Here is a 27,984-nt window from a genome sequence, read left to right on the forward strand (position 1 = left end):
TATGGAAGTTCGACTGTATATAGATGCATGTAAGCATGTAAGGAAAGCCTTGACCACACCCCTCCCCTTTGAAAGATAAATTCCGAATGCGCTATTATGCATTACTATGATTATTTTGCAGTTTTTTTGCTTTATTGGTACCCCTGTTCTTTGACCACCTGGAACGACTTCTATTAAACCGAATTAAGTTATCCGTTATAGTTGAACCGAATTACTTAAAGATTCGGCGTAAATCAAGGAATAGTATAAAGAAAATTTATATATTGCAAATTGGTTTCATAAAGATTATAGAACATTAAATTACATTTCTGTTGTAAGGATGAAATAGATGTGGTTTTAATAGAAGTGGTCTAATGCTGAAACATTCTAAGATTGTACGTCAATATTGAATGCAATATTACTACCTTACTCATGCTCGTATTTTCTCTGCTATTAACGGGAAAAACACTATTCAAAAATTACACGCAATCGTTACTGTTGTGGATTTTATAGTTAAACAATATTTAAAATTATAATTTACCGGTAGCATTCAAATCAAGTAGCACCAATGGACCCCTGGGGCTTCGTAGGTCGCAGTTTAAGAAACGATGTACAGCATCATTTCTTGTATCTGCAGCTTTCTGGCCAAACATGCTTTAACGCTCTCGCGAAATAGCATTGACGGCAATCGTTCAGGATACATTTTGTGTTGATTGCATTTAAAATAGCTCCTGGTGGTTAGATGTTGATAACCGTTTTCATTTGCTTTGAACCAATGTTCACAAATTTAACGATTAAAGTTAATCTTTGAAAAAACTTCATCCAGGGCAGTTTTTTACTGGCTTTTCATTTAGACTAAATTTATAACTATACAAAAATTCGTTCGTGCAGAAAAGAGTAATTTTATGATTCAAAATATAAAATTAGACCTCTTTGGGTCGTTTTAAAATTCCAAAAACCCGCCTATATGAATTCCTGAGCAACAATTTACCTTTGTGCCAAATTTGGAAGATATCCAACGAAAACTGGATTTGTATTAGGAACATCCACACACCCACAAACATACATCCATTTATATATATATAGATAGATTAGTTTTATTATCATTATTAGTGTTACTAGTACTATTTTTATTATTAGTGATACCATTTTGTTTTTAATATCATTATTTTTTAGTTTTATTTTTATTATACAAGGAAAATAATGTAAGGTTTCTTCGTCTTAATCTTCTTACATCAGCGCAGCGAGGAAAAGTTGTTTCATCTGCATTTACATAGCGCTCGCAGAGGAATAACTTTTACAGAATCTAGCGCATATTGTTCTAGAACTATCAATTCGTGAATTGCTCGAGTTGCCCATTCAAATGTTGTTGAGATTAAAATGATATAAATTCGAAAATTTTCAATTAATAGAACAGTTTACTATTATTATTATTATTATTATTATTAGTGTTTCTTTTATTTTTATTATTATGGATACCTTTTTGTTTTTAATATAATTATTTTTTAGTTTTATATTTATTGTACAGGAAAATAAAGTAAGGTTTCTTCGCCCTTCTCTTACGCAGCGAGAAAAGATTGTTTTACCTGCATTTACATATTGCTCGCAGAGGAACAGGTTTTACAGAATTTGATAGCATTTTATTGGAGAACTATCAGTTCGCGAAGCGTTCTAGTTACCCGTGCAAATGTTGATGAGATTAAAATGATTTAAACTCAAAAAGTTTTCTTTAGTAGAATAGATTATTATTAGTATTATTATTATTTCTATCTTATTTGTTTTAAAAAAACATTATTTTTTAGCTTTATTTTCATTGTACAAGAAAATCATAATATTAGGCTCCTTATTACTCCTTGTTACAACAGCGCAGCGAGGAAAGGTTATTTTACCTGCATTTATATAGCGCTCGCAGAGGAACAACTTTTACAGACTTTAATAGCATTTTATTAAAGAACAATCAATTCGCGAAGCGTCCGAGTTGCCCGAGCAAATGTTGATGAGATTAAAATGATATAAATTCGAAAAGTTTTAATTAGTAGAACATATTATTATTATTGTTATTATTATTATTATTAGTTTTACTATTATCCATTATTTTTTTATTTATATATTTTTATTTTTTATCATTATTTTTTAGTTTTATTTTTATGGTACAAGGAAAATAATGTGAGGTTTCTTCGTCTTTCTCTTCTTACATCAGTGCAGCGAGGAAGGGTTGTTTTATCTGCATTAACATTTCGCTCGCAGAAGAACAACTCTTACAGAATTTAGTGGCATTTTACTGGAAAACTATCAATTTGCGACGCGCCCGAGTTATGATATTTAACTGATGTATATTAGAAAAGTTTTAATTAGCGGAACAGAAAAAACTATTACTTCAAGATCAAATTATTTTCCAAAGGAGATAAATTAAGCAAACATTACTGAGTTACATTAACATAAATTAGCAGATAAAATAACAGATTTTTTTTTTTTTTTTTTGAACCATTCTTTTAAATAAGCGAGAAATTTTTGAATTAATATCTTTGAATTTCTTCGTGGCATAACCAGAGTTTAATTTGCATAAGAACTCACCGGAGCTGAGTTTCTTCACTGCTTTTCCTTTTGTTTTGCAAATTTTAACATTAAACCGAATTTCAGAATATTTATGAGTAAGAAACGGTTGTGAGGACATACGGACTCCTGCACTTATTTGGGTAGAAAGTAAGCTATTGTGTCTCTTAGTATCAACGAATCACTGGGGAAAACCTTCATCTCATTCCCAAATAATGAAAACATTACCAAAGAGCAGTCTTTTGTGTGCGACCCCATTCTTAAAAATGTATACTTCAAAAAAGTTTCACTGTGAATGCTTTAAATTTTTTTAGCTCGTGGTGACCATAAAATTGCAAGTATTGTGCGCTGAAGATTATACAGTAGTCTCACCAATGAATAAACTTTCAGGCACAATTTCATTTTCAGAAATTCGTACTATCTTTAGAAACTAGTATTTGGTACATCACAGTTTTTCTTTCCCCCTTTTTTTTTTTTTTTTGGTATGGATACGTTTCAAGAAAAATTTGAAAGAACCTTTATGGTTCTTTTTTTTCGGAGGGTGGAAGGGGGGTAAGAGGAAAAGCTCCACAATCCAATAAGTGCTTTTCTTTGTCGTTTTATTTTTGGAATTGTGAGGTAGAAAACTACTATTGCCAATTCATCAAAGATTTTTTTGTTTTGAAACCTTAAACTAATTGCGAACTGCTCACTCACGGTGGTGGAAGGGTCGTTTACTTTTCGGCCTATCCTTCCTCCTTTATTATCTTTGCTGTATTGATATTGCATTAAATGCATTTTAAAATATTAGTCTTTGCATTTAAATGTTGCAACAGAAGGTAACCTTTCTCACACATTTTACGCCCTGAAACTATAAATTTTTAATTTAATGTAGGAAAAATGAACCTTTTATTCTTTTTCCCGAACACAGTTAAATGCATCATCTCATCGCAAAAATCTTACTACGTCGTCACGCAGCGTGAGCCCTCTCAGATTTTCTAACCCATTTCCACCCGGTCATTCTAGAGGATATTAAAAGTTTAAACCACACCTATGCGTCGGAATTCCTTTTTCGGGAAAAAGTTCATGAAAGGAAATTAAACGACTAGAATTATAAAATGAAAAGCACCCTTATGCTATCACTGTCGGTTAACCCTGACAATGGCGCTGAAAATGACGAGGGAAAGAATAAAAAATCTTCATCAGCTTGGAAATGAGTTGGCAGCTGGCCAAAATCGAAACTCACGTGTAGTTATGGCAAACTCGCATGTGTTTTTAGGAATACGGTTCAGAAATAAATACGAATTTTAAATAATTAACACCAGAGGAGGGAACAGTTCTCTGAGTCAGAATCACCTGCAGTCTTTAGTTACATTGTTCTCCCTTGCGATTGTTCTTTACAGGTCGTGCTTGATTTCATTTAAGCATAATTCAATACATAAAAATGCAAAAACTAACAGAATTCTAATCTTCTGTGTAAAAAAGGCACGCTCTTTTACTTGTTATGAGATGTGTAATTCATTTTTTTCTTCTAATTTACAATTTTGCTTTTAAATTGAACATCCGTAAGTATACTGCATAATGTTCGACTATTCTTCAATTGGGAACTACACAACAAGCGCTAAATTTAGCGTTTAAGTGAGCCACGGTTGAAATGAAAATTTCAGGTTGGTATTCATCTTATTCCAAAAACGTTATTAATTTGATGAAAGTTGCGTATGCTTTTCAATAAATTAATAATAGGCAACGCATAAGTTTGTTACTTTCCCGACACATCAGTATGCTGCTGATTAAATAAACCTACTTTTCTCCAAGTTAGCACCTGAAGGGTAGATTGGGGGACGTTTACGCATAGGGCAGGTTCCTTTTTTCAAAGCGAATTATAACTGGAGAACCAACAGTCATAAGAGATTGATGCTGCTCCTTAGCAAATATTCTCACAAGTTTTGAGCTTCCGTCGAGCTTCGGTCTAGAATGCAGAAATAATAATCTGTTTTCTATCACGTTGAGTAAATTTTGTGTTAAACGTTTTGAAGCTTATTGTGAATAAATAATACTTAGCTAAGAAAGAACAAATATATAAAAGTTAGCAGAATTTTATCCTTTTTTGAGAAATGTACTTGTATGAACTGAAATATTATTAAATTTTTCTGCCCGTTAATAATAAATCGAAACTTGGCGACGGGGCAAATTAACGTGTTGACGTCGGAGCACCTTCAAGCACGTTCTTACAGTGTCTAATTTCTGAACGTGCCCTGACTTTTTTTTTTTTTTTACTCCGAACCTTCTCAAACCTTTTTAGTATTTTCAGGTTATTTAGTTTTGAAAATCAACCATTTAATGTTAAATTGAGTTACAGATTCGTATCTTATAGCTTACAATCACATAGTTCTGTCGGTGCCCGTTCAGCTTTTACTTTATACACCACTCAGTATGTAATTAATTTGCTTCATTTTAACGACGGTAAGACATTATGTTCAAAACACTAACAGAACCACGTTAAGTGTCAAAATTAACATGCGTCAGCGTCCCCCGTGTCCGGGGTAAGTTTACGCAACCGACTTGGGCTCATTTTTTTTTTTTTTTTTGACGTTTAAAAACACAAACTGAGCAACAACTGAATGCACCAATTTTGACTCCATTAACTGCTTCATAAAACCACAATATCTAAAATTTCCCAAGTTAAACATAAAAATCAGAAAATTCATTGAAAAAAATCCGCCTAAATGTGACCCGGTCTACCCGACCCATATCATTGAATCAATTCCTAAAGTATTGTGCTTAATTCATTGAATAGGATGCTTTCAACTTGACTGCTGTACTTTGCCATTTAGCGAATGTTTCGTCTCTAAGCGAATGTTCGTCGACAAAGATAAGGGTGGCATTTTTCAGTTTTAAGTATGTTACGGCTTATTTTAAAAATGCTTCGCAAAAATTGTCAAAACAATAAAGCGCTTCTTTGCTCGTCAAACGCTGCCAAAATCAATGTTGTTCAAATTTAAATCTAAATAAGACAAATAGTATCATTAAATAAAAAGGTTCGCTAAACAAATGAACTAAGCCCTTCAATACATTAACTTTGGGTGTGTCTCAGAACCATAGAATAATAATACGAGACTAATAATAATACTCTTATTATTAGTCTATGGTCAGAACAACACCACACTAATATCTAGTGTGGTGTTGGTTAGAAGATCTAACTGTTGAATCTGTTTTAGTCTAGATGTATTTCTGATTCTTTCTTCTTCTGATTCTGCTGTATTTTTTCTAATTTACGTAACAACAAAGCCTGTTGCTGCATAGTTCAAATTCTTTTCCTAAAGCTACTTTTGAATAAATGTTAGATCTATTTTAGCCTTGCAATTTCAGAGAGACATTCACAAGCCCCTGCGAGTAACTACATAAAAATTTGGAGATAACAGTTCAGTGACTGGCTCAGTCTACTTCAAACCTTACCTTTGAAAAAAAAAACTGAACCTATGGTTCACATAGTCCATTCCACGGAAAACGGTCGTTTTGTCCCGCACGTGACGCCTCACTTATTTTATTAAAAATACTTAAATTTTTATGAACACTTTTTTTCTGCTTAAAAAATTACAAAATTATGTGTAATCACACATAAGTTTAATTTATTTGTCTTTAGTAAAAAATTTCGTCATTACCCATTAAAATTATTAATTTTTAATGAAACACATGAACCGTCACGTGCGGGACAAAAGGTTGGCTTTTTCGTGGAATGGCCCAATAATAAATGGTAAAGTATCCATCCAAAAAAAAAAGATTTATTCCTAGTTTTAACAAAAGAAGACATATAAAACATGGTAGTAAACTCCAAATCTGCGTAAGTTCATTGCGTTCACTTTGATGCGTCTGTGAATACACCACAAAGTCAATTCACATTGGGAAAGGTTCGTCTTATTCTCAAGATATAGCATATACATGTTCATCATCGGTATTTTCACTACCCCTTCAAGAAGAAATCAAATCATGCGTATGTGTGTATGCATGTAACAAGTGTGCTTATGTATGCTCGGTTGAACGTGGTGCCAACCTTCATTAACAAGAAAATTTTCTCGCCGTGTAGCAGGTGGAAAATTAAAGCCAAAACATCCACAGTAATTAACCAATCAATTTTAGAAACAGAAACCACGCCAGGCAATTCAATATTTTCCAAACATTGCTGGGTAGTTCGTTGATCCATGCAGTAAAAAGGGTCATTAATTACTCCCCATTTAGATCAGAGTTCTCATTACCGGAAAATTTAGAATGGTTCGGCTAAAAGGGAGGAGTCCGAAGCTCTCTCTCTTAAATTAATGTTCCTATATTAATTTAACTCTATACTTCCATTTTCAGAATCGCATATATTTACTAACCATTTTCATGCAAGCTTTTGAAATGTCTTTGACATTCCGGGGGGGGGGGGGGAGGAGACAAATAATTGCAGATTTTCATTCGATGCGCTAGATGTACAAATGATACCGAAATGAAAATGATTTCAGAGACATTTAAGACTATTTTCTTTCTTACACGTGAATGACCTTGGGGTTTTTTTTTTTTTTTTTGAGCAATCACGATTGCTTATTGCTTTCATTTGACTGTTTTGATGTGCTATCATTTTATTTTCCCACCAGCACCCTCTGCAGCATCACCGTCGACCGGATCCTCACGATGCTGCTCCTATAGCGAAAACCGTCTCCAGGTTGAATCCGTATACTACACACACACACACACACACACACACAAACACACACACATACACACACACACACACACACACGCATACATACACACACCTACACACACACAAGCACATACACACACATAAATACACCTACACACATGCACAAACATATACACACACACGCCTACACACACATACACACACTCATGCCTGCACACAGACACAAAAACATATGCCTACATACACACACGAACGCCTACACACACACGCGCGTACACACACAGCACTGCATACACAACACGCACACATATGCATACATACACACACATGCACTCCCACACATGCGCCTACACAAACACACGCGCATTCATACATACACACGCTCGTGATTGCGAAAAACATAATTTGAATTCAAGATGCCAAAAATTCAAATTAATATATATATATATATATATATATATATATATATATTTAAATATTAATACTGATTTGATTCCAGGCATCTTTCCGGGAAACTCTGCACAGTAAGGTTTCTTTACATGAGAATTCATCAAAGTTATGCTTGATAAAATAACTTTCTTATAATGCAAACATTAATTTATCAGTCTGATTATGTGAAAAAATCTTAGCAGTAATTTAAAATTCCTCTTTGAGATAAATTTATGATATTTTCGAATGCTTTACCGATTAAAGTAAAAGAAGTTTTTTTTCAATTTAGCAAAATTCGGTGATAACTTTCTTATAATGCAAACATCAATTTTTCAGTCTGATTATGTGAAAAAATCTTAACAGTAATTTAAAATTCCTCTTTGAGATAAATTTATGATATTTTCGAATCTGTTAATGCTTCATCGACTAAAGTAAAAGAAGTTGTTTCCAATTCAGCAAAATTCGGTGATAACTTTCTTATAATGCAAACATTAATTTATCAGTCTGATTATGTGAAAAAATCTTAACAGTAATTTAAAATTCCTCTTTGAGATAAATTTATGATATTTTCGAATCTGTTAATGCTTCACCGATTAAAGTAAAAGAAGTTGTTTTCAATTCAGCGAAATTCGGTGATAACTTTCTTATAATGCAAACATTAATTTATCAGTCTGATTACATGAAAAAATCTTAACAGTAACTTAAAATTCCTCTTTGAGATAAATTTATGATATTTTCGAATCTGTTAATGCTTCATCGACTAAAGTAAAAGAAGTTGTTTTCAATTCAGCAAAATTCGGTGATTTTGGCATGGCTCCATTTTTCTTTTCTTAACTTAACGAGAGCTTTATCCTTAGATATTTTCATCAAGAAAGTTCACATCAACCATCAAAAAGAATTTGCTTGAAAACGGAAGTAAAAAGTTAGTGTTTGTGTTTCTGCGCATAAATCAAACCATCTGGAACTTTCTCTCTGATGCAATGTTGGGTTCAATTCATCTTGCAAAATTTACTTTTGTGGCCATTTAATTGTTTTGTCAGAAAACGAGCCAAAGTAGTTGATGCTGATCCAACAGAAAATAGAGCATTTAGAGGGAACAAACTCGTTAACTGACTGCAGACTGCCACTAACTCTGTCATGTGAATGTAGGGGGAAGGCAATAAAGCATTTTAAATCGTCTTTTAAAAGGAGAAAGTTATCAAATTAGCAGAATGCACCTTTTTTAAACCATACTAAAATTTTTGCTGAACAATCCGATTTGGATGATTTCTTTCTTAATCGTCAGAAGGAGATTCCAAGAAGGTAATATACTTTTGTTTAACTCTATATTTCTTTGAAAAAAAGCTGACACAAGAAAAGTATGATTTAAGATGGAATTTTTTAATAAATATTTTTCTTGAACTTTTAGAACTGTATTAATTTAGTGATATGATATGATTGACGCACTCCCTAGCTCATAACTCTTCTATCTTCCCATTTGTTCCTGTGATTCCCCCCTTTTTTTTTTTTTTTGAGAATCCCTGTTCTGTTTTAAAAGAGGAATCAAAAGTTTAGTTTATTATTTTATTAAACGAGTTTTTAAAACAAAAACAATTCTTATTGTGAAAGAAACATTTGTCTAATAAAAATTAGATTGAAATCATAGAACAAATTGCAAAATGCAACTTTTACGGATACTTCTGGATGTACGAAAGGTCATTTATATGCTTTTTTCTATGCCTTAAAGTTATTTCATCTCTGAAATTCAAATAAATTTTACTACAAAAATATCAAAGGTTAAGAATAACAATAAAAAAAACCATTACATATAAATTCAATGCATACATATATATTCTCTTGAAGTATAAAACGAATCTTTTCGACAAGAAATCGAGTTTTCTTCCTAGAGAATAAACACATTTCTCTGCAATCTGTACCAACTATGCTGCCACTAGATTCAACATAGCATTCATCAAATTTCTGAGCCATAAACACAGATTGAACTCGCCGTATTTGAACAATATTAGCATTTCGGCGTTTTTTTATTCGTGCTTTGAGAAATAAATAAGAACTGTTAGAGAACGAAAAATATATAAGTGATTTCTTTCGGGCGAGAGTAAAATTCTGTGATTCATTCCAAGAATATTATTCTTTTGCTCGCGAAAGACATGAAATGGGAACGAAAAGTTGAATAATGATAACCTTTTGTTTAAAGTTGAAGTTTATGTTCGATTCATTATTGTGATATCTACACTGAAAAATGACCTTATCTACAACATTTAAGAAGAGTAATTATTAATGGATTTATACTAAAATACACATTTGTTTAACTACTGTGGTTGTGTGATAAAATGAGTGTTACTGGCATGAAAGTTTGCGAAGTTCATTAAGTTCCGGTTAATCAAATTGGTGTGGTTGTCAGTTACTGTTATTACTTATCATCAACTTATTTCAAAATTCAGCAAAATAAGTTCTTTGTCTAAATCATCAACTAAAACAATCTTTAGAGAGCAATTAGCTCAATATTTCACAGCAACGTAATTATCGCGAAAGTTAAAATGTTTCCAACTCGTGATTCTGATACATTGTAAAACTTTTGAATAATGATAATAATTTAGTCATATGTTACGTAATGTAATGAATATGAGCAGTATTTCGCTAAATGATTCTTTGATGGATAGAAACCAGAGCACACGTAGTAAATAGAGGAAAAAGAAAATTACAGTTTGGAGGAGAATTCGATCGACGGTTCGGATGTCTGCCAAGACCGTTAAACTTAAAAATGTGTCAAAATTGAGAACATTTCAGGAATAGAACTTCTTTTTTTTTTTTTTTTTTTTTTCAATGTAGTGAATGAAGAAGAAAGTTAAAAAAAAAAAAAAAAAAAAAAAAAAACGAATAGCCTGAGGAGCATTTAATATGGGAATTTTCGTGCTCTTACTGCAAATTCTTGAGCAGCTGTAAAAAGTTCATCTTAATGAACATTTTACTAAAAAGTTATCATTAATCAGACATACATTTTTACAAGGCAGATGAAATAATTAATGGAGACGTTGGTTTGTTTTTGTCGATAAAGTTCATCAATGTTTGACTCTACCTTGATCAAATACAGCCTTCAACACTGGGCAATTGCTCTTTGCAATTGGGCAACAATTATGCTTTGCAATTGCTCTTCAGGTAATTTGAACTCGAAAACACTCTTTTTGTGCTGAGTAAGCTGTCGCAAATCCCAGAAATTACTCTTATATATATATGTCTTATAGTTCCTCTTCAATACTATGTAGTCCAGAAGTAAAGTAACAAAGTACTTCAATAATTTTGTTTCAATCTAGGATCGCACGATATAACTCCTACCTATTCATGTCGTAGTTTAATTCTAGCATTTTCAATGCAGTTTTTACTTCCTTTTACAAAAAAGGAAGTCTTGTATTCGCAAAAAAATTTTCACTCAAAAATCGATCTTAATTTCCATTTTACTCACCCCCGAATGAATATTGAATTTTTTTTCGACTCGACCACACGTGGATAGGTGCCTAAAAACGTATAGACACGCGAAATATACACGATATTTCGCGTGTCTCCGAATGACGATTCCCGAGTTAATTACAACGAATTTTCTCGTGACGTCTGTATGTACGTATGTATGTGCGGATATGCGTATGTATGTCGCATAACTCAAGAACGGTAAGTCCTAGAAAGTTGAAATTTTGTTCGTAGACTCCTAGTGGGGTCTAGTTGTGCACCTCCCCTTTTGGTTGCATTCGAGTGTTTCTAAAGGGGTGTTTTGCCCATTTTGGGGGGGAAATCATTGTTAACTTCGATGTAAACTCAAGTGGTGTTATAATTCGGCGGTCACTTGGTGATATATCGCCAGTCTTTTGGTCGCCAAGTTTTGTCGCCAACTTGGTGACAAATTTGCCGTTTTTTTTAAAAAATCAGTTTCAATTTGGCCACTTTTGGTGATATTTAGAGAGTAAACTATTGAATCACATTAAAATTGCCAGTAATGGGGAAATGACATTAAATTGGAGTAAAAGGAAATCATGTGATGCACACATCAGCTCATTTTTTTTGTACTTTCGGGTAGTTAACTGCGTACCATCGGCTGAAAACCATTGCTTCAAGGCCTATTTTTGTTTTGTCTCTCCGCAGGTTGACGGCTCGAGATGCGGAGGGTCCTCGACGGCTGAGAGCGACCCCCCTCCCGGTCGCCCGATGGCGTCTCGGCCCTCTGGATGCAGCCCCACTTCGGCAACGACTCCGCCCCTGCGCCCCCGCTGACCCGCTGCGAGCCCTGGGGCGAGACCCGACACCTGCTCCTGCAGGCGGCGCACTGCCTGCTGGCCGCAGCGCTGGCCGTACCGGTGGCGCGCCGCCACGCCATCTACGCCTTCGCCTCGCGCCTGCTGATGGCGCTCTCCTTTCTGGCGGCCTGCGCCTGGGCCGCCTTCGGCCGCGCCTGCACCAGTCCGGACGTGCTGGCCTGGAATGCGACCCTGCTCGTGGCCAACTGCGCGCAGGCTGCCTATCTCGCCTACAGGCACCTGCCGCCTAGGATCGCCCCGGAGCTGCAAGAGCTTTATCTGAAGGTAGGCACTTAAGGGTAGGAATACAAATCTGTAGAATATAGTACCGCTAATAGCATTTATAACTTACATCCACCATGATAACCAAATAACAATTTCCGTCTGTTGAGATTAGAAGACACTTATTTAAAAGCAAATCTTTTATTGAATACACTGCAAAAAATAATTGTTGTTTTTAAAGTAATATACTGTATTTTCCTACAGTTTAATACTGCTTTGCTAAATAACAGAGAAAAACTGTAAAACTGTTTTAAATTGCGCAAAACGATGCGCAAAAGGTGTTTCTTTTCATGCGGGGAGATAAACGAATGAATTCGAGGTATCGACAGCCATGTTAGTAATTTTTGGGGGATGTACTGAGACAGGACTGATCAGCTGTAATTCAAGTTAAAGGTAAGTAATAGTTATATTATTCATTCCGTTTTCCTCAAAATGTAGTTTTCTTTATCATCGATAATGTATGCAAAATAATAGTGTGTATTTTGAAATCATAATTCGTATTCCAATATTCGTTGATGTTGACTTTGCAGTTTCTTTTAGTTGCTAAGTTGTAGCGATTGCTTTATAGCAAAAGTCCGAGTAGTTGTTGTGATCCTGAATATTTTACTGCACGTATGATAGTTTTTAAACATTTTCTGAAATTCAAATTTGATTTAAAAATAAATCAATTATTCTTGATCGTATTTAAAGTTATTAGAACATTAGACTTTGTTTACGATTATATTTTGTGTTATATAGGATGTGAGTACTTCAAATTTAAATTCTTATGTTTTCTAGTAAATTTTTAGCGTATCGCGATTGACTTCTTTCTTCTTTTTTTCTTTTTCTTTCTTATGTTCAGTTTTAAATTATTTAACAGTTTGCATTTAAATATTTTATTGTTAAACTTTATGCTATAGCGTAAGTAACTTTTATATCCTGTACATAATTCGATGAATAAAATATAAATAAATAAAATAACAACGTAACCGAGAGACATGCAAACAGTATCAAGTTTACTGATATTTTTTGATATTTTTTGTTGAAGAATTTGCCCCTCTGGAAATACAGTACTCTGATGTCTGAACGACTCAAAATTCTCTGAAATCTGGAGCCAGCTTTCATACTTATCGAACAAAACTAAAATAACAATAATTAAAAAAATCATCAATGAAGCACTGAAAAAAAAAAACTAATAAAAATAAGCATTTTTAGATACAAACACGAAACCCTTGTGTTTTTAAAGTTTTATATTTGCGTCAGTTGGAAATTCAAGTTTTACTTCAGGAAAAATGCACTAGTACCATTGAAACTTGTGAACCTAAAAATAATTTTAGAAACTATATTCAATGGCACTCGATGGGAGGTCACGGGAAGTCTCTATGACCTCCCCAAAATTGCCATATTGGGAAAACTTTGCCGATTCGGCAAATTTGAGGACATAATTGTAATATTCAAAGGCACTCGATGAGAGGTCACGGGAAGTCTCTATGACCTCCCCAAAATTGCCATATTGGGAAAACTTTGCCGATTCGGCAAATTTGGAGACATAATTGTAATCTTGCAATTTTTGAATTCTCGAATGTCCAAATTTCATTAGATATTGTACTTAATTGTGCGTACTTAATGTGTGCATGCACCAGTATTTTATTAATCGACAAATATGTAAGTTCCGTTCGACAAATTGAGATTATACGCCTTCCCAGCATATTTAAGTTCAGACCGTGCCTGGCTATATTTTAAATTTTTCAGCCTTTCATTTCTGATCTGGCAGTGTTGCGTTCTCGTCAAAAGTACAGCTTTTTAATTAAAAGTAGAAAATTTACATTATTATTATGCATTGTTTGTCATATTTTATTTACCTTGAAGAACATGCTCGTTTAAAAAAGTATATGCTCGAGAACTACAGTAGAATTTGAAACTCTTGTAACCTTGAACTAGTCAGTTTCCTTACATTTTAACTTTAAGAACCCTTTGAGTCTTAAAGTTTGGCGTCAACGTGTTTATGCTGAAGAAAAAAACTATATTATAAATACTGAAAAGTATGATTCTGTACTTACTGTCTTTCACTGCATATAAAAAGAAAAATGTGTCAGAGTGTTATCCGTGTAAAATGGAAAAATCGGGGAATTTCGTTTAAACCTGTAACGGAGATTCAAGCCAAAGCCGGGTAAGATCTTTTGCATTTAAATGCGATGGGTTCCTTAGCAGTTGAGTTCTTTAGGTGGAGGGGGATTATTTTCACAATAATAGACAATTTTTCAAAAAAATGAGGTTTTCGAATATTTTGTCAGGTTTCAAAAAAAGAACAGAGAGATTTGCGGGAAAGATCCGATTACGGAAAGGAAATTCTGAACTCTCGGTTTGAAATTTACCTTAGCGACCAAAGCATAAGAATCGAAAAAACCAACAAATCCTCCAGTTAACAAAGTAGCGTCATAGAACACTATAACTCAACATTAATGAATGGAATTAGGACACTTTTAAATGAATCGGGTTTGCCGAAGCAGTTTTGAGCCGAAGCAGCTATGTGCTTCCACTACTTACGGACTAGACCGGTTTTAAAAAAGAAAAACCAAAACCTTTTTTGAGCTATTTGAGGGAAGAAAGTCATCTATTAAACACTCCCGTGTTTTTTTGGCTGTATTTTGTATATTGGAATTCCAAAACAAAAAATAAACAAATTGGATATGAAAGCTAAACAGGTAGTCATGGTAGGATATGCGTTTCATACGAAAAGTTATAGAATTTGGGATCCCGAAAATAGCGAAGTGACAGAAACTCTGAATGTTTAATTCGATGAAAATGAATTCTGGGCGGAAAAAAAAAAAAAAAAACAGGAACGGGAAACAGAGATATACAGTTTTTTTCACTTCTGAGTAAATCTGAAGTAGAAGAAGAATATCCTGAAAATCATAAAATAGCATGTTGTGAGAATTAAATGGGTTAAAGAAATACCAAGGCAAAGTATATATTGACACGACGGTTCTAAAGTCCGAATCGCGAAGTCGAGGTTTATCGTTCTGAAAATAACATTGAATATGACCCAAAATATTTTGATTTCACTTGTGATGATAATTCAAGAAAAGTATCAGATTCTGATGAAGATTAGGGGGGATAATTCAAGTAAGCTAGAAGCTAACATTTCCGAAGATGTAATTCCTTCACATTTGAAACAAAGTTTGAGAACGCCAGAAAGTGAAGATTGGCAAAACGCAACAGAACAGATGAGAAGAACGAAATAATGCGCTTCAAGGCCAGACTAGTAATTTTAGGTAACCACCAGCTTTGGGGGGGGGGGGGATACTTTTCGCAAGTGTTCTCTCCAGTAATTTCCTTTCCTTTGGTTGAGGCTTTCTTTTTCAATTTTTGTGTATAAGCTACATTGGGTCCATATGCTCTGGTTTCCCTTCAAACCTCGTGCTAATCTTTCGCCTTTTACATTGGGTCCATTTCCAAGCAGATGTTTGCAATGCGTATCTATATGCGGATTTAAAGGAGGAGATTTGTGAGACAACTGAAGGGTTTGACGATCCCTGAAATCTAAATTTTGTCTGTAAATTGAATAAATCATTGTTATTCTGATACAGATTACGCCTCAAATCACGACGACCGGTTCCAATGCCGGGGGAAGGGGGGGGGGGCGCTTGTAGTGTTTTTGGATAGGGTACGAATAATATGGTGTACATTCAAACAAAAATGCGTAGCACTGTCAACGATGGAAGCGGAGTATATTTCAATTAGTGAACAATCTAAGGAAGTTATGTGGATCAAAAAAATTTTAAATGAATTAATTGGCCACGAAAAGAGTTCAGAATTTTAGATTGATTAATAGTACTCTGCACTGTGACAATCTAGTTGCGATCGATTTTTTTAGTTCTGCAATAGAAAATTGCAGAACTAAGCAGATTAATGTGGGGTACCATTTCCTAAAGAATTCGATTGACAAAAATGAATTTGAAATAAAATTTGTTGAGAAACTAAAAATAATTTTAGCTGATTGTTTCACAAAACCTTTCTGTAGGGAAAATTTACGTAAAGCTTGAACTGCAATGACATATTTTTCTAGAGTTTTTTTTTTTCTGAAATGTTTCAATTATTCCATTATGTTTAAGCTATAATTTGTGCACACAACCGGATGGCCTATAATATATTTTTTATTCATTTCTTACAGTATATTTCATTTTTTGCGTGTGCTGGCTTGCCAAGAAGGGGGGTATTTGCTAGCGAATATTTTGTTCCTGTCACTCCAGCGCACGGAAAAAAAAACAATTATAGTTGATTTCATTTTGAATTTATGCCCGGTGATATGGTTGCGGTTAGGTATTTCGGAAAAATTTAAACTATAAATTTCATTCTAGCCGCCTGAATTTACTTCATTTAAATTTATTCACTAATGCAATATCATTTCTTTCAGTTTAGTGGTGTGCAAATGTAAAGAACTACGTAACTTGTGACCAGAACTGAATGGCAGTCTTTATCAAGATGGCAGTTCGCATTATATTTTTGTGTTTTCGGATGTAATTTGTAATCACCAATGCTTTTGAGTTTTAGAGCGTTCTTAGCCACTGAAGCCTATTCTACGGTCTGCGTGCCGTATTGGGCCCCTGAAGCTGATTTTTGTGGCCCGTTGTCAGGTTCTATGCTACAATCAAGAACTATGTTATTGGAACAAGATAAACTAAATTTTATTTTGTTTTGATTGAAATGTGATCGGTCATACAATTCATTTAAGTCTGAATTTTTTAATTTGTAATTTAATATTAGATTTTACGGGTAGTTGAATATTATCACTTCAAGAATCACCGGAATATAGAAATTTCTATTGCTAGAGCTAAATTAGGCGTACATTTCTTTCATTATTTTTTTTAAAATTTTCCAGTAAATTTTGAAACACTGATTCTTTGTTTTTACATGCTATTAAAATCGAAGACACCGAAACAGCATGCTAAAAGTACGGTGTATTACAGCGTATGAAACTTTCTTCGCATATTCAGACTTGTGTGACACTTATCAAACAAAATTATAAATTATTTTTATTGTAATGTAAATAAAAAGCAGTTATTTTGTAAATGTGAGCATGTTTAAATCTACAGTTAAAAGTGGTGCGGTCTTCTGGCAAAGCATTTTCAAGAAGGGTAGCATTGTTTACAGCAAAGATGGCGGGCCAAATGTGGACTTACAATTTCTCAATGATTAGAACTGGCCCTACCAGATTTACTCTTTTTTGACATGTTTGATGATTTATTGTTTTGTTAAAAACATTCAAGTTTTCTGACCGATTTTCATTTTTTACTGAATTGACTTTAACTAAACTATCTTGATTTTGGGAATATAGAATTGTTTCTTCCAGATTTCAGGTAAATTCTGAAAAACTTAAAGATAAATTGTCTAAATCCTCTCAAAAGAAGTGCCCCTTAAAAAAAAGTCGCTGGTGGCTTAAATGGGAACATCGATAGCTGTTCAAAACGGGGTTCGGGGCGGGGGGCCTCCCCATTTTGAAAGACATAGAATATAAATGAAACATTTTAAATTATGCTTAAATATTAAGAGATATATAAGATAGAACGTTCTTACGGTATTATTTTATTTCAACTCAAATGACTCTTTTATTTGATTCCTTAGTACTTAAGAAAAAAGTTTCAAAAAATTAAATTTTAATAATATAATAATACAATTACGGAATATAAAATGCATGAAAAAAATATTTTAAAAATTTAGTAAAATATTTCACATTAAGTACAGACAGAGTTCTAAATAATTATTTTTGGCACACTTTGTTTCATATTCAGATTTCAATAATGGGCAGCTGTCAAAGAAAAAGAAGATGAAGCTGGTATCAGTTGAACATAGCTCGAGCTGTTAACAAGTGTTGGAAAGGAATATGGGTTACCAAAAAAAAAAAGAAAGAAAGAAAGAAAGAAAAACCATCTATATACGGTTTTCAGTGCTACGATATCAACTCGGGGGGGGGGGGGAGGGGGTAAAAGAGGCTAGATACAGTATTCATTGTTTTAAATGAATACCTAAAGATTTCCCAATTGGTTGTCCTAAACGTCGACCTTGCTCCATTTTCTAAAAAAATAATGCTCTACCTCATCCTAATTATTGTTTTGAAGTAAACATATTGCAATCCGATAATCTGGAGCCTATTATAAGAAGAAACTAGTTTCAAGTTTTATCATCCTTAAAACATTTTTATTTTTTTCTTTAGGCCAAAATGTTAGCTTGATAATCTGGAGCCTATTATAAGAAGAAACTAGTTTCAAGTTTTATCATCCTTAAAACATTTTTATTTTTTTTCTTTAGGCCAAAATGTTAGCTTTCCCATTTTGGACAACTTTCCGTTGCTTTTTTTTTTTTTTTTTTTTTTGGGGAATATTTGACTTATAAAAGCACTTATTCTCCCGATCACTTCAATTAGCTGATCGAAAAAAAAAATATTATTCTTAATCAGCAGTCTCATATGTACATACAAAATCCTTCAAAAATACCGAAAATTAGAAGGATTTTTTTTTTTAATTGTATTTCAGAAACCAGTATAAGTGCAGTTCTTTACATGGAAGAGAAAATGTAAGATATTATTATCTTTCTTTTTTGAGTTCTTATGTAAAGTATCCAGATTATGTCTACTTTAATTAGACATTAATAACTACCGTTACGCTTGCAAATTGCTGCCAAAAAGGTTTTTTCTCCTTAAAACAACATATTTAGCGCTCAACTGATTCCTGAAATAAACGGTTCAATTACAATTTACGTATATGTTGAGCGGTTTCAAAATAAAAGCAACTCCCAAGGCAATTTCAGATCATTCAGAGTCATAATTTTAATCATTTTAGGGCGTATTTTTATACCTACGTAATTTGATTTTTCCATGTATGTTTTTTGGTGTCTACAAGTTTTATGAGATTCTAACAATTTTTATTTTGACAGATACTTTCATAATATAAGTTCTAATGATGGCAACTAAGTCGGCAAAGATGTCACAAAGAAGAATCAAGTTCGTGATGTAAAAATGTTTGATCTTGAAAAAATTAGCATTCGATTTTAAATGAATTTTTTCAATTCAACTGTAAAAATGACTAATCTATATTTATAGGTAATGTATACGAAATAAAATAATTTGGCAATTTTTAATGGTGTGAATGTTTCTTTATTTCTCATGAAAACAGTATAACAGAATATTAAGTTACATAAATTTTGGAGTAGTAAAACAAAGTTTTAACTTTCAATACAAGTACTCATAAACGTAACAGATTTTATTATACCGAGTGAAAAATTGTTTCTGTTTAGTAGCTTTGGAAATTTGAACCGTCACATATTTATTGTTTTCATGTATTTAAATGGTTAATAGGATAAATTATTATCTAATCTATAATAATCAGTTTACAATAATAACCATTCTGTTCATTCTAAATATCGAATACTGCTCATATGGTGTGAAATAAATTTTGTCGGTAGTACTTCTCAAATAAAGTATAGGTCCAAGTGCAACTTATAACATTAAAAAAAGAGGAAAATCATGAAAATAATCTGTTTTACCCGAAAAGAAAATAAATCCACATAATTGCATGCATAAAGTTAAAATAAACTTAAAGGTATAAATGGATTGCATGCTGCAAAACATTTCCCACATTATGCTGCGCATTTTAGCAACACAATAATGCTGGAAGTGAAAAAAAATACTTTTAGTGAAGATACGATGTAGTATTTTCAGTTATATATAAAAAACCTCATTTTTACTACCTTCATTTATCAAAAAGTTTTGTTTTATGAAAAGGCAATAACTGTTCTTAAAATAAAGCTTCAGACCATATTATGCAATTTCCTTCTGTTTGTAAATTTTTAAGTTTGCAGTAGAGCTAAAAGTTTTTGTAGAAATGAAAATGCGCCACTTTTTCTTTAACAAGTGTTTATAAAATATAGAGATTGGGGGGGGGGCATTGATTTATTTTGTGTACAATGAAATTAATATCAATAAAACATAGATTTAGCAGCAGTTAACTATTTTTATGTAAAAGGCTTTTATATTTATTTACTTGTCGTTTTTCATAGCCTAAAACATTATTTTTGTTGTTGAAAAACTTTAGAAAAGGAACAGATTTTGTATGTAGGCTGATTTCTACAACGTACATACAGAATCAATTGCTTTACTTTTCTAGATTGTTCTTCAGCTGTAAAAGCAATGATTTCGGCTATGAAAAGAGACAACGATACGTTTTGCATAAAAATTGATAACTATTTATTTTATGGTTTACTGCTGTTAATTTTACTGTACAAATCATTTATAAAACCGTATGCTACTGCTGTTTTTGTGGTGCAATTCAGCTGATTTCGCAGCATAATACTGCTAACTTTACAGTTTGATACTGTTAATTTTGCAGGGCAATTCCGTTAAAAAACAGTATATTACTGTTAATTTTACATATTATCTCTGTTAAATTTACAGGTCAAGTCATTCCTTAAACAGTATATTACTGCTAATTTTACAGTTTGACACTGTAAGTTTTACAGGGCAGTTCCATTAAAAAACAGTATATTACTGCTAAATTTACAGTTAATAATTGTTAATTTCACAGGGCAATTCCCTTGAAAGACAGTATATTACTGCTAATTTTACAGTTTAGCGCTGTAAATTTCACAATAAAAGTCTGTTATAAGACAGTATATTACTGCAAATTTTACAGTTTAGAACTGTAAATTTTACAGTTTTTCTTTGGAATGTGAGCTGCCTGTATTATACTGTAAAAACAACAGTTTATTTTTTGCAGTGTATGTTATAATGTACAACATGAATTTCATGGCTACCAGCTTTGTAGCTAACAAAATTAAAGGCACAACCTTCTAAAAAAACACACCTAGTTTCCTTACCTGATAAGTACGCAACATTTGCATAATTCAGAACTTTACAGGTCACGGTTTACAGTGATACTTTTTACTTTAAATATATAAGAAAGAATATGTAAATGTGTTCACTTTCAAATGTACGCACGCAAAAACAATCAAATAAATTAAATAATTCTAACACCGCGGATAAACTGCAAAAAGGAACTAGTATGTTGTGGCCATTACGAAACTTTCTTCTATATTTTTCTTTTTTTATCTGATCCCTCCCCATGCTTGATGAGGAAGCAATATTCCAAAAAAAAAAAAAAAAAAAAATTACATATGCAAAAACTTGACGACCATCCCAATGTCTGAATTATTGCAAAAGCGAAGCAAAGAGCGAAAATTGAAAGTTATTTTAAAAGCCTTGCTTGAATTAATTACAAATATTTCACTTGTTAACAAACATAAGATAGCAACAGTTAAAAATTTTAAATCATTGAGAAAATATTTCCAATCATTTCCATACAATTAAAATCACGAGAAATACGCAGACGACAATCTATTACGATTTATCTTTCTTATTGTTGCATTAATAAAACTATTTTTATTCGCAAAAAAAAAAAAAAAGAATCAACACCTCTTGGAGTGATTAGCGTCAAAATTGAACCAAAGCCTGTTTACATATGGATTCACATATATTCCAAATTTCAACCAGAACGTAGCATTACTTCTTGAGATAGGGCACTCACAATGGAAAAAAAGAACGGGTTATTGCGCTTCCCCCTTTTCAGCTGTTGACACCAAAATAAAATCGGCTCTTATACCCACTAAGGGCTACTTGCTGATAAATTTTTCTTTCATTCCGTTCATTATTTCTTGAGATACAGCAGTCACAATTGACGACAAAAAACGTTCTATAGCTCAACCCCCGTTTGAGTTATTGACACCAAAATTGAATTAGCATCTGTTCCTGTTAATGGCAACATATGGACCAAATTTTGTTTGATTCTGCCAGTTACTTCCTGAGGAATAGCAAGCACTCGTAACTCAAAAAACGTCCCATTGCTCCCCTCCCCCCTTGGAGGAATTCGCGCCAAAAACCAATGGGCACAAGTTCACATAGCGGCACATATGTGTAGCAAATTTCGTTCGATTTCATGCGGTAGTTTTTGCTGTAGAGCGGCCGCAAAAAACTGGTCACACACAGACGTGACACACACACAGACAGACAGACATTTTCCAAAAATAGTCGAAATGGACTCAGCACACCTCAAAACGTTCGAATCCGTCAAAATTCGAAATTCGAAAATTTGCACGAATCCAATACTTTCTTCTATATATTAGATATAGAAGAAAGTAAAAAATGACGGACTGATCAGGTAAAATTTGTGCTTCCTCGAAAACTTAGCTGCATTGATGCATCATGCTTTCAAACTGATTTTTTTTTTTTTTTTTTTTTAGTAAAGTAAAAATGTTTTGTATTTTTGCACAACAGAACTTAACAATAAAAAACAAATGTATGCACGATGAAGAAAGTACAATAAATAAATGAATAAATAAAACAACTGAGTTTAAATTTTCAATTTTTCGACAAAAAAACAGCCATTGGTATTCGTTTTTTACTGCGAAAAAATGTTTTCCTGATTATTAATTGACTCGCTAATAATCAGCCCCGCGGATAATTGGGAGTTTACTATAGTTACTTAATTAATACAGTCCAGATCCATTGGAATGGGGTTGTTTCCTTCAGTCAAAAGTAGTCCACTGAAATTGATAGAATAAGCAAAAAAAAAAAACATGGACCCAGAAAATACTTTTATTTCCAAACAATTATTTTTTAGTTAATTTTTTAAAATGTCTGATTTTTCAAACAAGTCGCTGTCTTGTTGACGGCACAAATGATGCCCTTTGTCGCATCTTTCTACCGCTATTTTACGTTATGATAATCAAGAAGCGAATTAAAATCGCGCTCTACGATTGCTGTAAACCATATTGTTGCCAATACACGTGAGTAAAGATGCGAATTAAATATTTTGCTCTGTGAATGGCAACACAGAATGACATTTCATCATTTGTGATGTCATCAGACAGAAGCATAAACATTAAAAGCGCGCCAATTTAAGTAAGTTTTCAAAAATATTAAACTTAAACAAATTATAAGTTTTTAAAAATCTTAAGCTTTAACAAATTATTTAAAAAATGGTCAAATCTATGTTTTTAAGCATGCTCTTTCAGAAAAAAATACTTTTAAAATTTTGGAAACGACCCCATTATATATTTAACTTAAGATTTTTTGGACTTAAGTTTATGTTCGAAATTACATTTTTGATTTTTTTTCTTATATTCAAATTGAAATGTTTCACAGCAATCCATGAACTTAGAATTATGCAAATTATCTTTACATCAAACGTAAGGAAATTTGGTGTTGGAAAGATGATCAACTAGCAGTTATGTTAGTTGTAGCTACGGAGATAGTAGCAATGTATTTTTGTATATGGTATATATATTCTATAAAAGCTTTGATTTCAAGAAATGCCACCTGTTCGGAACAGACGGAAGCATACTTAGTGTTTAGTCTTCGCGTTGTATACACGTTGTAAACGCAGTTGGCAGAAATATATAAGATATGTTGTTAGAAAATTCATTGTCATCTAATATATTTTGTTCTCGACAGGTTTTTGCCCCCCTGAAGGTGGGTAAGGACCAGTTTCGTCAGCTGATCCGTTATGCTCACATCGAACCTTTAGATACGGGGGAGCACTACGCTCTGGAAGGGGTCACCACCACTGAACAGAGACTCTCCGTCCTCCTTTCTGGAAAGTAAGTCATTTTTCCCTCTCAAAAATTTTCTGATAAATTGGCTGTTTAATTATCACTAAAAAAAAGATGCTGATCAAAGACAGAATACTTTAAATGAGAGTAGACTAGTAACGGAATTCCTTTCGCATTCTCCTGGACAGTGATCAAAACTTGTTATATTTCTCTGGGTAACAAGACCGGAGTTTAATTTTACCAACAACCATAGTTATAACCATAGCCCTCATTAATTTACGTGGTTCCAAAGGAAAGCCATGCTATTGACACTCAGTGCTTTCAAAAGTAAGATTTTTTCCCCTATTTCGTTTATAAAAAAATGTTCAACGGAATTGTTTTGCGGCCCATTCCACTGAAATCTAATACTGAGAGAGTTGTGTCAATTGTCCCTTGTCCCAGCACCTATTCTGTTGTGGCAAATCATTTAGTGAAATCCTGAAGACTCTAAGTGGTCTAGTTGCTGAGATATAAGCAAAAGCAGGCCTCAGAATTTTCCTTGACAAACATGTCAAGTGTAATAAAAGTGCTTAAAAATCACTTCAATTCTTTTTTATGTGTTCATTTCTGTTTTTGTCGGTCAAAAAAAACTTGCTTTTACTATGTTAAGTATATCCGTGCTGATGTCTAAAACTGGCAACTGTCCCGTTTTGAGGGAAAAAAAATAAATGTTCAACTTAAGTATCTACCGTGTTGTGTCCAACCGTCATGAATCCGTGTTATGGTGTTGCATGAATTTCAAGCTCTGTTGAACTGGCCTTCAAAGCTTTGAAGAATGGACAGCTAGAACAGAACGCATGAGAGTGAAAAACTTCGGGCGCAAGATGGCCCCCAATGTCAAAGAGTCACTAATCCCATTCATGCCAACGCGTCTACTTTAACTCCGAGGAAGATTTTCCTTGGACAGAATAAATGAACAAATTAAAGGATTAGTTTTCGAAAAGTATATTTAGTTTTAACTACTAAAAAAACATCATTCAAAAAGTTTATAACTTAGTTAAACGAGATATAGATAGCTAGTGCTACAATTTTGATGTAGTCACATGGAACAGGGTTTTTTTTTTTTTTTTTGAATTCCGAACAACTTTCCTCCGAAAATTAACTTAGAGAATTATCGTTCACTTTTTTTTCCGCATTTTCAGTTCGTTGCTGCTTCAAATACTTCCCCTTAATTATATTTCCATTGTTGAATGTTTCTTTGAGTGAATTCAACTTCAATTCATTTTATGTGCACTTTTTCATGTATACTTTTCAAGAATGGTAAAAATGTATTCCCCCTTCAAGATTAATTGAACACTGAACGTTTACCCATTAGTCATTACTTCATCAATCGTGCCGGTTAATACTCCTATACTACTGTTTTGATATTTTTCATTAAACATTGCATAACTCTTGACACGTCCTTCTACGGTAACATTCAATTTCACTGTTACGCTTTGTCCTTCATCTTTTAATTTGGTAACTCTCGATGAAAATTATTTCTAATTGTGAATCCTTTTCCAAAAAGTTACATGCACTCAAAACAATTAATCGAGCATAGTCGATAGGTATTCTCGAATTGATAAAAGAAACAAATTACTATTATAATCTGCCCTTTTTACAGTAAAAAGGTCCGATTAAAACATTCTCTGATCTTAAACAATGTAAAAGTTCTTGAAACACTTGAATGTATCACACACCTGTATACTTATCTGAAACCATTTGGCCGCGTGCCCACTTTCAAACTTCTTATTTTATGACCGCAAAGCAACGGGTGGAGTAATTTCGTTCAGCAAAACTTTTAAAAAGATATCTCCGTTCTGAATAAGCTTGGTGTAATATATCGCATAACACGCATTTTGTTCCCTTCTAAAACGAACACGTTTTTTAATGGTCTTTTAGTGAAAGTGATAGAAAAGGTTGAAAACTATGACGATTCACTATGTGTTTAACTATCAGGAAAATAACTCATAAAATATTCTAAGAATTCCAAAGGTAAAGGTAAGAAGAAAATCGGGTTTCTTTATTAATGTGTGGGCGATTCCTACGAGTGCCCCGAACTTAAATTTTTGATTCGCCGAATGAAACTCCGAATTTTACCGAATGATAAAATATAAGGGTGGAATCATTATAATTTTGTTTTTTAAATGCAACTTCACTTTGATGTCTCCAAATTTGCCGAAACGTCAGGCAGAATTTGTTGATTAAGGAATTTTTTTGAGATCTCGTAGCCTTTCCAATCTGGCTATTCCACGAAAAAAGCAGACATTTTTTGTCGCACGTGACAGACTAATATTTGATTCCAAAACGTGCAATAAGCAAACATTTTCCACCAAGAAATCACACGTGTATGTTGATTTCTTAGGAATTTAAAATCTCTGTTTAGAACAACTTTTAAGTATTACTTTCGACGCAAAATAGATGTCACGTGTAGGACAAAATGGCTGAATTTCTGTGGAATGGCCTACTATTTCTTCTTAAAACTAACATTGAAAAATTGTGGGTCGTAAAGACACTTGCTAGAAGAGAAACTCTGCCTTTTATTATTATTTTTTTCATTCTGAACAGTTACTTAACTCGCACATTTTCCCTCATGCCACGCTCTTGTTTTTTCTGCTCCTGGCTAAGGCATATTTGTTCAGAACAAAATTGCTTTTAAACTAATCGAGAAAACTTCCTGAAAAAACTTTTTTAATAGTATTTTGCGCGATATTAATTCCAGTGGTATCGCATCAAAAGTAAGCCCTTTTCTATCATCGAAGACAAAACGGTGCATTGAGTATTTTATTTTCGTTTCGCAAATGCGAAGCGAGATTACTGAAATCTATTTCTACCTCATCAGTTTAAAAAAAAGTTGGATATTTTTGTTTCTCCAGATTTCTAGAGTAAAAATTGCTGATTGACTGCACTTGATATTCTTCTGTTTCGTAGTTAGTGTTTTATTGACCTTGGATAATAATGAAAACGATTTTAACAAGTTGGTCATGCATAGAAGGATATTATTATTTCATTAAAAAGCATTAATTTAAGACACTGAATGCCCTAATGGTAATAATTATTGTCTAATAAAATGCTGCAAAAACCGCCAAACCAGCGTGACACTTTTTTTTTTAAATCAAAAGTCATTTCTTTTCCAAAAGACCGATTTAACTTACCTTTTTCGAAAATTACTTCTTCTGGGGTTAAAATCTATTAGGGTAGACCTACCAATAACTGAACACTTCCCCAGTGAATGAACAGTTCATAGTTTATTTCAAAAAATAAAGTTTCAAAAGTTTTTTCTCAGATGAATCGATTAGAGCCCATTTCACAAAATTCCCAAAAGTAAATGACCTGGAAACACTGTGTATGTCCGTTCTAGCCCATCAGTTTCTCTTAAAAGTTACACAAATCAATAAAAATGTTTTTCATGCCGTCGTATGAACTGCTTCAGTTAAAAACGATTTCAAAAATTTCTTAAAATGAAGTTCTGCTTAAGTGTTCCTTTACTGTAACCACCATACATTATTTTATATTTTATATTTATTTTTTGAAGAAGTCTTATAGAGAGAGGGGGAGAGTGAGAGAGATGAAAAACAAGAGTAGCACACCGATCTTTATTTTGAATTAAAATGCTGAGGATTAAAATTTGAACTAAAAATTTTAATTTGAATAAAAGTCGATTTTTTTTTCTTCTTCCTAAAGCACTTTTAGAATACAATGAGAATGGTAAAATAATAATCCGTGCTAAGAATGAGTATAGACGATTATTGTAGTTTTAAAGTCATGATGTTTTTTTTTTTTTTTTTTTTTGAAATATCCGTATTAAAAAGTGGCCACTTTTTGATTTTATGAAAATAGATGCTGTATTGAGAAAACTATTTCTTTCAAACAAAATAGAATTTCTAATAAAAACATACACTCTATCATTATATTATTTTTTCAATGATACTAAATACCACCTATATTTTGTACAGAATTTATAAAACTGTCCATATAGCAATATAAGTAAAGATTTAAACTAATCACTGAAGTTACGTTATTAACATTTTGAGAGAATTTAATAAAGAATTCATTCTAATTGAAATTCTGGAATGAAAACGGTATTTTACTAAAAGAGCATTTTTTTGCCGCAAAGAGAGTTGAGTAAACTATTTCAAATTTTGATTACATTTTCCTCATGAGATTCGATTATATTTTGCTGGTACTTAATCGACTCGT

General features: G+C 32.9%; 1 protein-coding gene across 1 annotated transcript in view; it reads left to right on the top strand.

Annotated features, from left to right (window-relative positions):
* LOC129223559 (blood vessel epicardial substance-like) overlaps window positions 1–27,984 on the top strand; it is an 86,211-nt gene that overhangs the window by 44,230 nt on the left and 13,997 nt on the right. Inside the window, exons 2-3 of the mRNA XM_054858072.1 lie at window positions 11,753–12,189; window positions 23,669–23,814. Coding sequence (XP_054714047.1) covers window positions 11,836–12,189; window positions 23,669–23,814 — 500 coding nt within the window. The 5' untranslated portion in view covers window positions 11,753–11,835. The remainder of the gene's footprint in view (window positions 1–11,752; window positions 12,190–23,668; window positions 23,815–27,984) is intronic.

This window comes from Uloborus diversus, chromosome 1 (assembly GCF_026930045.1).
Source record: "Uloborus diversus isolate 005 chromosome 1, Udiv.v.3.1, whole genome shotgun sequence".
Classification (NCBI taxonomy): Eukaryota; Metazoa; Arthropoda; class Arachnida; order Araneae; family Uloboridae; genus Uloborus; species Uloborus diversus.